At 38.1% G+C, this 11,014-nt stretch overlaps 1 protein-coding gene across 1 annotated transcript; it reads right to left on the reverse strand.

The window, feature by feature from the left end:
* Positions 1-966: 966 nt before the first annotated feature.
* On the reverse strand, positions 967-6,968 carry LOC123222415. Its single transcript, XM_044645175.1, has 2 exons — positions 6,353-6,968; positions 967-1,009 (listed from the first exon to the last, which is right to left on the reverse strand). The coding sequence occupies exon 1, from the start codon at positions 6,831-6,833 to the stop codon at positions 6,375-6,377; it is 459 nt and encodes a 152-aa protein (XP_044501110.1). The 5' UTR covers positions 6,834-6,968; the 3' UTR covers positions 967-1,009; positions 6,353-6,374.
* Between the last annotated feature and the right edge of the window lie 4,046 nt (positions 6,969-11,014).

Below are 11,014 nucleotides of genomic sequence, written 5' to 3' on the forward strand. Positions count from 1 at the left end.
CTAAGAGCATGTTATTCGTACAATCATATAATAGACAAACATATGAATTGAATGATTATAAATCCTTTTACTAATTAATTAGATAAATTATAGTTACAAATGTCAAATCAATTGGCTCTAAGGTATCTACCCTAACAACCCCATCATAATGGTGTATCTGAATAAAAGAATGGAACTTTGAAGAAATAGTCAAGTCTATGATGAGTTTTACTAATCTCTCAATAATTTTCTAGCACTAAATCGTGTCTCATCTAAATCTGTGGATAAAACTCTATATGAGTTATGGACTGGGCTAAAGCTTAATCCAGATTATTTAAGGATTTGGGGTTATAAAAGTTTATGTCAAGAAATTGACCTCGAAAAATCTAAATGTTTAGTCTGAAAAGTGTATCTTTATAGTAGTACCAAAAGGTTACTAAGGAATACTACTTCTGCCACCCAGAGAAGCAAAAAGTTTTTGTTGCTTACACCACCGTGTTATTTGAGAAGGAATTTATTCTCAAGAGAAACAATAGGAGAAGGGTGGAACTCAATCAAGTTCCTATACCATAGGATACCACAACTGTTAGATAGGATGATGTGTCATCATAGATAGTTAACCATGATAAGGAAGTTCCTCTACTTCAAGTGGAAACACCTGTAACATCCCTCCCTAGAAGTACTACCCATCAAAGGAGAAATGTTACGAATTAATATTCGTAGCGTCTATTTTTTTTTCTTTTTTAAAAATACTTTAAAATAAACGCATCATTAAAAGTGTTTAAGAAGTATTCCAAGAAAACTAAAAATCTGGAAGCGAACAAAAGATGTATATACTCATATGAAGACTCATCTGAAAGTATCTGAAAACAAGGAGTAATCATATGTAACTGTACCATAATCTCAAAAGTCAAAAGTCCATAAGAACATGCTACTGTATGCATGTAATAAAAACCAGAGATAACCTGCTTCAGCTGGATCTACCTACGCTGACCTAACCCTGCCTCGCAGCTACCTCGATCACCTGTACCTGCAGTCAGGAAAGAAAAGGGAGTGAGTGATAAGAACACTCAGTAAGGGGAAAAATTAAGTAAACTATCCTTTTTTCCTGTTCAAACTCACTTTTGGGACTCAACCCCACATCCTAACCTCTATAAGAGATTGAGGGGGTAATTTAGTTCACTCTTTACTATTTGGGTTATACTTTGTCCCATCTGGTGTCTATTTAATACTTTCTGGAAGCTAACTATAGGGATTTGACACTTTTTTTTTTTTTAAGCTCAAGCTCTTTTTCTTTCACTACACTATTTCTGACTCTGAATTAAGCTCTACTGCGAGCATGCTCTACTGCGAGCGAACCCTACTGGGGGTCTATGTCTTACTACGGACGTGTCCTACTGCGGACGTGCCCTACTGCGGGCGGTGTAGTGTAAAGTGCCCCCTCATAGTTTATAGCATACATACGGGTCTTATATTTTACTACATTTGCTTCCATTTAATTTTATTCATAACTCACCAGACATTACTCTTGGGACGACCCCTAAATCTTGAGTCCTAAATTCTTTTTCTTATTTTTCTTTCTTTTTCTTTCCTTCTTTTCTTTCCTTTCCTTTCCTTTCTTTCCTTTCTTCTTCCTTTTCTTTCTTTCTTTCTTTCTTTCTTTCCTTCTTTCCTTCTTTCTTTCCTGCCCAGAATTGCAAAACACTGTTCACAGAACAGTCATTTAACAGGGCAACCTTCTTTTGCATACAATTTAACATCCCAAACGGTTTCTAATTCATACAAGCTATATATCATTGGAAAGAGAATTCAAAGAGCTTTCCAACGACCTATAATAGCACTCATAATTCAATAGATAAGGCAGTCAAAACGTGAGCTAAACTCAGTGATAAAATTACGAAATACTGTTCACAGAACAGACATTTAGCAGGGCAGCATACTTTTTATACAATTTAACAGCCCAAATGGTTTCTAATTCATACAAACTATATATCGTTGAAAATAGGATTCCAAGATCTTTCCAACAAGCTATAATAGCACTCATAATTCATTCAATCAGGCAGTCAAAACAGCAGATAAATTCAGTGGCAAAAACTGCCTCCCCTGTTTTTCTTTAGTAAAACAGTCCTTTCGGTTTATACAATCTTTAACAGTCCAAATGATCTCTAATTCATACAAGCTATATATCATTGGAAATAGGATTCAAAGAGCTTTCCAACAAGATATAATAGCACTCATAATTCATTCAATAAGGTAGCCAAAACATGGGACGAACTCAGTGGCAAAAACTGTAAATATTCTGTAACTTTCTGCCATGCACAAAATCATACACATAGACATCCCAAATGGCAAAACCACATATCTCAACTTCAAAATCATCATTTATAACATAGATCTAAGGAATCAAAAGCCTAAAACATACAACAAATCAAGGATGATTCCCCTTACCTTGCTTTAAGCCAAATCTTTGAAAGTTGGCTTCCTCCTCTTTGTTTTGCTTCCTTTATCACCAAGATCACTTTAAATCAATACCAAAACACTCTAACATATTCACATAACATGTATATAAACATAGATAAAAGAAGAAGGAAGGAGATCTTTGGTTACCAAAGCTTCCAAGTGCTTCCTTTTCTTTTCTTTTCTTTTCTTATCTTCCAACTCCCTCAAATCCTTCCTTTTTCTTCAAGAAAGCAAAGGAAAAAACTGAAAAATGGTGGCTGCTGGAGTTTCTTACGGGAGAAGATGTAAATGATGGAAAAGTCTTCTCTTTCTCTTTATATCTAAAGCTTTATCTCTTTCTCTTTTTCTCTTTTCCCTTTTTGCCCTTTTTTGCATTTTATATATATATATATATATATATATATATATATATATATATAAAGCACACCCCTACATATATATATTTAAAATAAGAAAAATCTCAAAACAGGGTCAAAAGACATAATTACCCCTGGAATATACCTGAGGGTATTACAACTCTTCCCTCCTCACAAAAATTCCGTCCTCGGAATTCACAAAAACAACTCTGGATGCTTCTCCTTCATGGTTTGCTCCATTTCCCAGGTAGCCTCCTCTAACTTCTGGCTTCTCCACAAGACTTTTACTAGAGGAATCTGTCGGTTCCTTAGTTGTTTAATTCTTCTGTCAAGTATCTGAATCGGTTTTTCTTCATAACTAAGGTCTTCTGATAACTTAATATCTTCTGTATTCACAACCTGGGAATGATCACCAAGACATTTTCTTAACGATGAGACATGAAATACATCATGAATCCGGTCCATACTCGCTGGTAAGGCTAATCTGTAAGCCACTTTACCAACTCTCTCAAGTATCTCATATGGACCAATAAATCTGGGAGCTAGCTTTCCCTTCTTTCCGAATCTCATCAAATGCTTGAATGGAGCAACCTTTACAAATACAAATTCACCTACATTGAATTCCAAGTCTCGACGTCGATGATCTGCATAGCTTTTCTGTCGATCTTGAGCCTGTTTTATTCTCTGCCTGATCAGTTGGACATCATCAATCATTTTCTGGGTCAATTCGGGCCCAAGGGATCGGGATAACACATCTCTCTCTCCTATCTCATCCCAGTGAAGAGGAGAACGACACCTCCTACCATATAATGCCTCATAAGGTGCCATCTGAATAGTCGTCTGGTAGCTATTATTGTAAGCAAACTCCACCAAGGGCAAAATTTCTACCCACGTGGCTTTATGATCTAGGCAACAAGCTCTCAACATGTCTTCCAAAATCTGATTAACCCTCTCCGTCTGACCATCTGTCTGAGGATGATAAGCTGTACTAAATGCCAAATTAGTACCCAAGGATCTTTGGAGACTCTTCCAGAAAGCTGATACAAATCTTGTATCACGATCAGATACTATGGTCCTGGGTACACCATGTAATCTAATAATCTTCCTAACATATAATCTCCCCAACTGATCTGTGGTAGTAGTATCTTTGATGGACAGGAAATGAGCTGACTTGGTTAATCTATCAACAATCACCCAAATAGCATTACATCCATTCTGAGCTCTAGGGAGTCCACTAATGAAATCCATGGAGATATGCTCCCATTTCCATTCTGGAATAGGTAGAGGCTGAAGTAACCCTGCAGGTCTCTGGTGTTCGGCCTTAATTTACTGACAGGTGAGACATCTTGTAACAAACTCACCTATATCCTTTTTCATGCCTGACCACCAAAAATGCCTTTTTAAGTCCTGATACATCTTTACACCCCCAGGGTGGGCAGTGTAAAGAGAACTATGAGCTTCTGTAAGAATTCTCTGTCTCAATCCAGTTATCTGGGGAACATACACTCGATCTCTAAATTTGAGAATTCTATTCGATACTTGAAAATCTACCTCGAGACCCTCTTCTACTTTCTGAATTTTCTGTTGACACCATTCATCTTGTGTCTGAGCCTCTCGAATTTCATCTATGAGAGTGGGTTGAATCTCTAACCTAGCGAAGGCTCCAATCACGAGCTCAATCTGCTCTCGGTCCATCTCTTTTTGAATTTCTCTCTGGACCGTTAATTGTGATATCATCACGTTTCTACTAAGGGCGTCTGCAACCACATTAGCCTTGCCTGGATGGTATTTAATATCACAATCATAGTCTTTTACTAGCTCGAGCCATCGCCTCTGCCTCATATTTAATTCCTTCTAAGTGAAGAAATATTTGAGGCTTTTATGATCAGTATAAATATTACATTTTACCCCATACAAATAGTGTCTCCAAATTTTCAAAGCAAAAACCACCGCTGCTAACTCCAAATCATGAGTGGGGTATCGTGTTTCAAATTCTTTCAATTGTCTTGAGGCATATGCTATCACCTTGCCTCGCTGCATCAACACTGCTCCTAAACCACCATGTGAGGCATCCGTGTATAAATCATACTCAACTTCTTCCTCTGGGAGTGATAACACTGGAGCAATAGTCAATCTTCTTTTCAATTCTTGAAAGCTTGTCTCACAGGCATCTGACCACTGAAATGGTATTGTTTTCTTTGTGAGAGTTATAAGAGGTCTAGCTAATCTGGCAAATCCTTCCACAAACCTCCGATAATATCCTGTCAAACCCAGGAAACTACGAACCTCTTTGACTGTCTTTGGTCTCTGCCATTCAACTATTGCCTCGATCTTACTGGGATCCACTGATATACCCTCTGTTGAAATCACATGCCCCAAAAAGGTAACTCTATCTAGCCAAAATTCACATTTCGAGAATTTGGCATACAGTTGTTTTTCTCTCAATCTCTGGAGGGTAAACCTCAAGTGTTGTTCATGCTCCTCTCGACTGCAAGAATATACTAAGATATCATCAATGAATACCACAATAAATTTATCCAGGCAGTCATGAAATACCCTATTCATCAAATCCATAAATACTGCAGGGGCATTTGTCAATCCGAATAGCATCACTACAAACTCAAAGTGGCCATACCTCATTCGAAAAGCTGTCTTGGGTATATCCTTCTCTGTCACTCTCACCTGGTGATAACCAGATCTCAAATCTATCTTGGAGAAGACCACGGATCCCTTCAACTGATCAAATAAATCATCAATCCTGGGTAACGGGTACTTGTTCTTAACTGTGGCCTTATTTAGCTCTCTGTAATCAATGCACATTCTCATAGACCCGTTTTTCTTTTTCACAAATAGGATGGGAGCTCCCCAAGGAGAATGGCTCGGTCTGATAAAACCATGATCTAATAACTCTTGAAGCTGCTTTTTCAATTCTTGTAACTCGGCAGGGGCCATTCGATAGGGTGCTCTTGAAATAGGTACTGTGCCAGGTGCCAACTCTATGCTAAACTCAATCTCTCTCTCGGGAGCTAATCCCGGTAGCTCACTTGGAAACACATCTGGAAACTCACGTACCACTGGTGTTTCCTCAATAGTTAGGCCTGACTCAACTTTGCTCACTATATGAGCCAAATATCCTGTACACCCCTTTTTCAACATTTTACTAGCTTTTAACATACTGATCATTAGACTCCGGATATGACCTTCACCGAACTCAAATTGATCTCCAGAGTCTAGGTTAAATCTCACTTTCTTCTTTTTACAATCAATTTCAGCTCCGTATCTCCCCAAAAAGTCCATCCCTAAAATCATGTCAAAATCTGGCATTTCGAACACAATCAGGTCCACTAGTAACTGTCGACCCTGAATCATAATACTCTGTCCTAGTAGCATCATCTCACTAATGACTGACCCCCCATCAGGCAACTCAATCACAATCCTCTGGGCTATTCTAACAGGTTGCAACTTTAACCTCTCAAGTAAACTCTTGGCTATAAAACAATGAGTAGCCCCACAATCAATTAAAACATAAATAGGAGTATCAAGATAGAGAATCTGACCCGTGACTGCTGATGGGTTAGCCTATGCTGGGCCCTGAGTGATCATATAAACTCTGGCTGTGGCTCCTCCTATAGGCTGCTGCTGCTCTACTCTCACTGGGGCAGCTGTGCAGAAACGAGCAATATGTCCAGGCTGACGACATCTGAAACAAACTGCCTGACCTGTCAAACACTCTCCTCTATGGTGCTTCCCACATTTCTGGCAAGCTGGTATCTCAGGTCCTCTTTGTTTCTTTCCACTCTTCCAGTTCTTTTTCATGCCTCTGAACTGGAGAGGTCGTTTACCTTTCCTGTCTCGCTCTGGAGGAGGGCCTCTCTGTACTGAAGCTGAACCACTACTCACCGGGGGAGCTGGCATGGTAGAAGGAGGTGTAACTTTTTGCCCTGTAGTCTGACCAAACCTCCTCCTAACAAAAACCTCTGCCCTCAAAGCTCTATCAAGGGCCTCTGCATAAGTTCTGGGTGGCTGCGCCCCGGTCATAACGTCTCAAGCTATCTCTGGATCCAGCCCGTACACAAACTTCTGCATACGCCCCATTTCTGTGCTAGCTATCTCAGGGGCATACTGGGACAATTGATTAAACTTTGTGGAATATTCTTTTACAGAGTCTGTCCCTTGCACTAGACTGATAAACTCCTAGGCCCTGATACAAGTAACATCGGTGCCCCTGTACTCTGCCTCGAATCGGCGCCTAAACTCTGTCCATGTCATTTCTGAGACATTGACCGTCTCCCTGACTAAGTTCCACTATATTCTTGCCCCTGACTTGAAAAGATAAGTGGCATATCTCACTCTTTCTCGGTCAGTCATGTCAAACAAGGCCATGACACTCTCTACTGATTCTAACCACTCTTCAGCTGCTATTGGGTCCCTTGCACCATCAAATTTTTGAGGTTGGTGCATACTAGGGAGGTTGAAAATAGGATGTAATTGAGTCCTCACTGGGGCTGCTGTAGATGCTGAAGTAACCTCCCTCACATCATGCCCCTAGATTGGCGGCGTATGAGCCGTCTCACTTCCCTGTGTAGGAGCACCTTTGTGCTCTCTCATCATCTCTCTGAAAATCTCTCGCACATCATGTGCACTGAGTGCCCCCTAGGGTACCTGAGGGGCTGCTCCTTCATTTTGGCCCCTCTGAGAGGGATCTACTGGTGTTTGACTCATAGGTCCTGAAAATGAACACATTAGTTTCATAAAACTCAGCAAGTATAAATGAAAACTTAACTTACAGTGATCGGATGCGAGGGTGGTCAGCGTTGCTGAAGGGTATTTCATCTCTGTGTTACTTTGATTACTCCATTTTGTTTTAGAAAACATCTTTTGGGTTCCAAAATCATGCTCTGATACCAACTGTAACATCCCTCCCTAGAAGTACTACCCATCAAAGGAGAAATGTTACGAATTAATATTCGTAGCGTCTATTTTTTTTTTTTTTTAAAAATACTTTAAAATAAACGTATCATTAAAAGTGTTTAAGAAGTATTCCAAGAAAACTAAAAATCTGGAAGCGAATAAAAGATGTATATACTCATATGAAGACTCATCTGAAAGTATCTGAAAACAAGGAGTAATCATATGTAACTGTACCATAATCTCAAAAGTCAAAAGTCCATAAGAACATGCTACTGTATGCATGTAATAAAAACCAGAGATAACCTGCTCCAACTGGATCTACCTACGCTGACCTGACCCTGCCTCGCAGCTACCTCGATCACCTGTACCTGCAGTCAGGAAAGAAAAGGGAGTGAGTGATAAGAACACTCAGTAAGGGGAAAAATTAAGTAAACTATCATTTTTTCCTGTTCAAACTCACTTTTGGGACTCAACCCCACATCCTAACCTCTATAAGAGATTGAGGGGGTAATTTAGTTCACTCTTTACTATTTGGGTTATACTTTGTCCCATCTGGTGTCTATTTAATACTTTCTGGAAGCTAACTATAGGGATTTGGCACTTTTTTTTTTTTTAAGCTCAAGCTTTTTTTCTTTCACTACACTATTTCTGACTCTGAATTAAGCTCTACTGCGAGCATGCTCTACTGCGAGCGGACCCTACTGGGGGTCTATGTCCTACTACGGACGTGTCCTACTGCGGACGTGCCCTACTGCGGGCGGTGTAGTGTAAAGTGCCCCCTCATAGTTTATAGCATACATACGGGTCTTATATTTTACTACATTTGCTTCCATTTAATTTTATTCATAACTCACCAGACATTACTCTTGGGACGACCCCTAAATCTTGAGTCCTAAATTCTTTTTCTTATTTTTCTTTCTTTTTCTTTCCTTCTTTTCTTTCCTTTCCTTTCCTTTCTTTCCTTTCTTCTTCCTTTTCTTTCTTTCTTTCTTTCTTTCCTTCTTTCCTTCTTTCTTTCCTGCCCAGAATTGCAAAACACTGTTCACAGAACAGTCATTTAACAGGGCAACCTTCTTTTGCATACAATTTAACATCCCAAACGGTTTCTAATTCATACAAGCTATATATCATTGGAAAGAGAATTCAAAGAGCTTTCCAACGACCTATAATAGCACTCATAATTCAATAGATAAGGCAGTCAAAACGTGAGCTAAACTCAGTGATAAAATTACGAAATACTGTTCACAGAACAGACATTTAGCAGGGCAGCATACTTTTTATACAATTTAACAGCCCAAATGGTTTCTAATTCATACAAACTATATATCGTTGAAAAGAGGATTCCAAGATCTTTCCAACAAGCTATAATAGCACTCATAATTCATTCAATCAGGCAGTCAAAACAGCAGATAAATTCAGTGGCAAAAACTGCCTCCCCTGTTTTTCTTTAGTAAAACAGTCCTTTCGGTTTATACAATCTTTAACAGTCCAAATGATCTCTAATTCATACAAGCTATATATCATTGGAAAGAGGATTCAAAGAGCTTTCCAACAAGATATAATATCACTCATAATTCATTCAATAAGGCAGCCAAAACATGGGACGAACTCAGTGGCAAAAACTGTAAATATTCTGTAACTTTCTGCCATGCACAAAATCATACACATAGACATCCCAAATGGCAAAACCACATATCTCAACTTCAAAATCATCATTTATAACATAGATCTAAGGAATCAAAAGCCTAAAACATACAACAAATCAAGGATGATTCCCCTTACCTTGCTTTAAGCCAAATCTTTGAAAGTTGGCTTCCTCCTCTTTGTTTTGCTTCCTTTATCACCAAGATCACTTTAAATCAATACCAAAACACTCTAACATATTCACATAACATGTATATAAACATAGATAAAAGAAGAAGGAAGGAGATCTTTGGTTACCAAAGCTTCCAAGTGCTTCCTTTTCTTTTCTTTTCTTTTCTTATCTTCCAACTCCCTCAAATCCTTCCTTTTTCTTCAAGAAAGCAAAGGAAAAAACTGAAAAATGGTGGCTGCTGGAGTTTCTTACGGGAGAAGATGTAAAATGATGGAAAAGTCTTCTCTTTCTCTTTATATCTAAAGCTTTATCTCTTTCTCTTTTTCTCTTTTCCCTTTTTGCCCTTTTTTGCATTTATATATATATAAAGCACACCCCTACATATATATATTTAAAATAAGAAAAATCTCAAAACAGGGTCAAAAGACATAATTACCCCTGGAATATACCTGAGGGTATTACAACACCTTAATGCACATAAGAGTTACATAGGTCTACATAAGTACGCCATAAGCCAAAGAGGTTTAGTTTTCTCCTGACTCAGCATGGTGATGTATTGGTCATCCATGATAATAAACCTAAGACCTATGATGAGGTTGTTTTAAGTCCAAATTTGCACAAATGGTTGGTTTCCATGAATCTAAATTAGATTCCATTTGTACTAGAACCAAGTGTAAACTCTAGTAGATGCACTTGAAAGGGTAAAACCCATAGGGTGCAAATGGCTTTTCAAAAGGAAAATTGACATAGAAGGTAACATGCAAACCTATAAAGCATGATTGGTTGCTAAAGGTTTTGCTCAGAAGTATGGTATTAACTATGATGAAACCATTTCGCTAGTCACTATGCTTAAGTCTATTAAGATTATGCTTGTTATAGTTACGTACTATGACTGTGAAATCTTCCAAATGAATGTTAAGACTATCTTTTTAAATGATAACCTTTTAGATAACGTCTATATAGCATAACCTAATGGTTTCATTCTTACTAGATCAGCAGATAAAGAATGCAAGCTACAAAAGTCTATTTATAGACAAAACAGGCTTCAAGGAGTTGGAATATTCATTTTGATGAAGCCATTCGAGGGTTTGGATTCATAAAAAATGAAAATGAACTATGTGTATATAAAAAGGTCAATAGAAGTGTGATTGCATTTCTGGTATTGTATATCGATGAGATCTTGATTATTGGAAATGACATACTGAACTTACAATCGGTAAAGGCTTGGTTATCCAAGTGTTTCTCCATGAAAGATTTAAGAGAAACAACCTATATTCTTAGGATTAAAATTTGCTAAGATAGAAAGTATAAACTATTGGGCCTAAGTCAAAACATGTACATAGACAAGGTATTGACTAGATTTTATATGGAAGAATCAAAGAAATATTTTCTACTCATATCCCATGATGTATATCTTTCAAAAATATGTGTTCAAGTACACAATATAAAAGAGATAAGATGAGTAGGATCTTATATGCCTTGACTATAGAAT

The sequence above is a fragment of the Mangifera indica genome, chromosome 8, assembly GCF_011075055.1.
Source record: "Mangifera indica cultivar Alphonso chromosome 8, CATAS_Mindica_2.1, whole genome shotgun sequence".
Classification (NCBI taxonomy): Eukaryota; Viridiplantae; Streptophyta; class Magnoliopsida; order Sapindales; family Anacardiaceae; genus Mangifera; species Mangifera indica.

Bases quoted from the DNA above. Each gene is read 5' to 3' on its own strand.
- LOC123222415 (XM_044645175.1), bottom strand. From the start codon at position 6,833: ATGACCGGGGCGCAGCCACCCAGAACTTATGCAGAGGCCCTTGATAGA.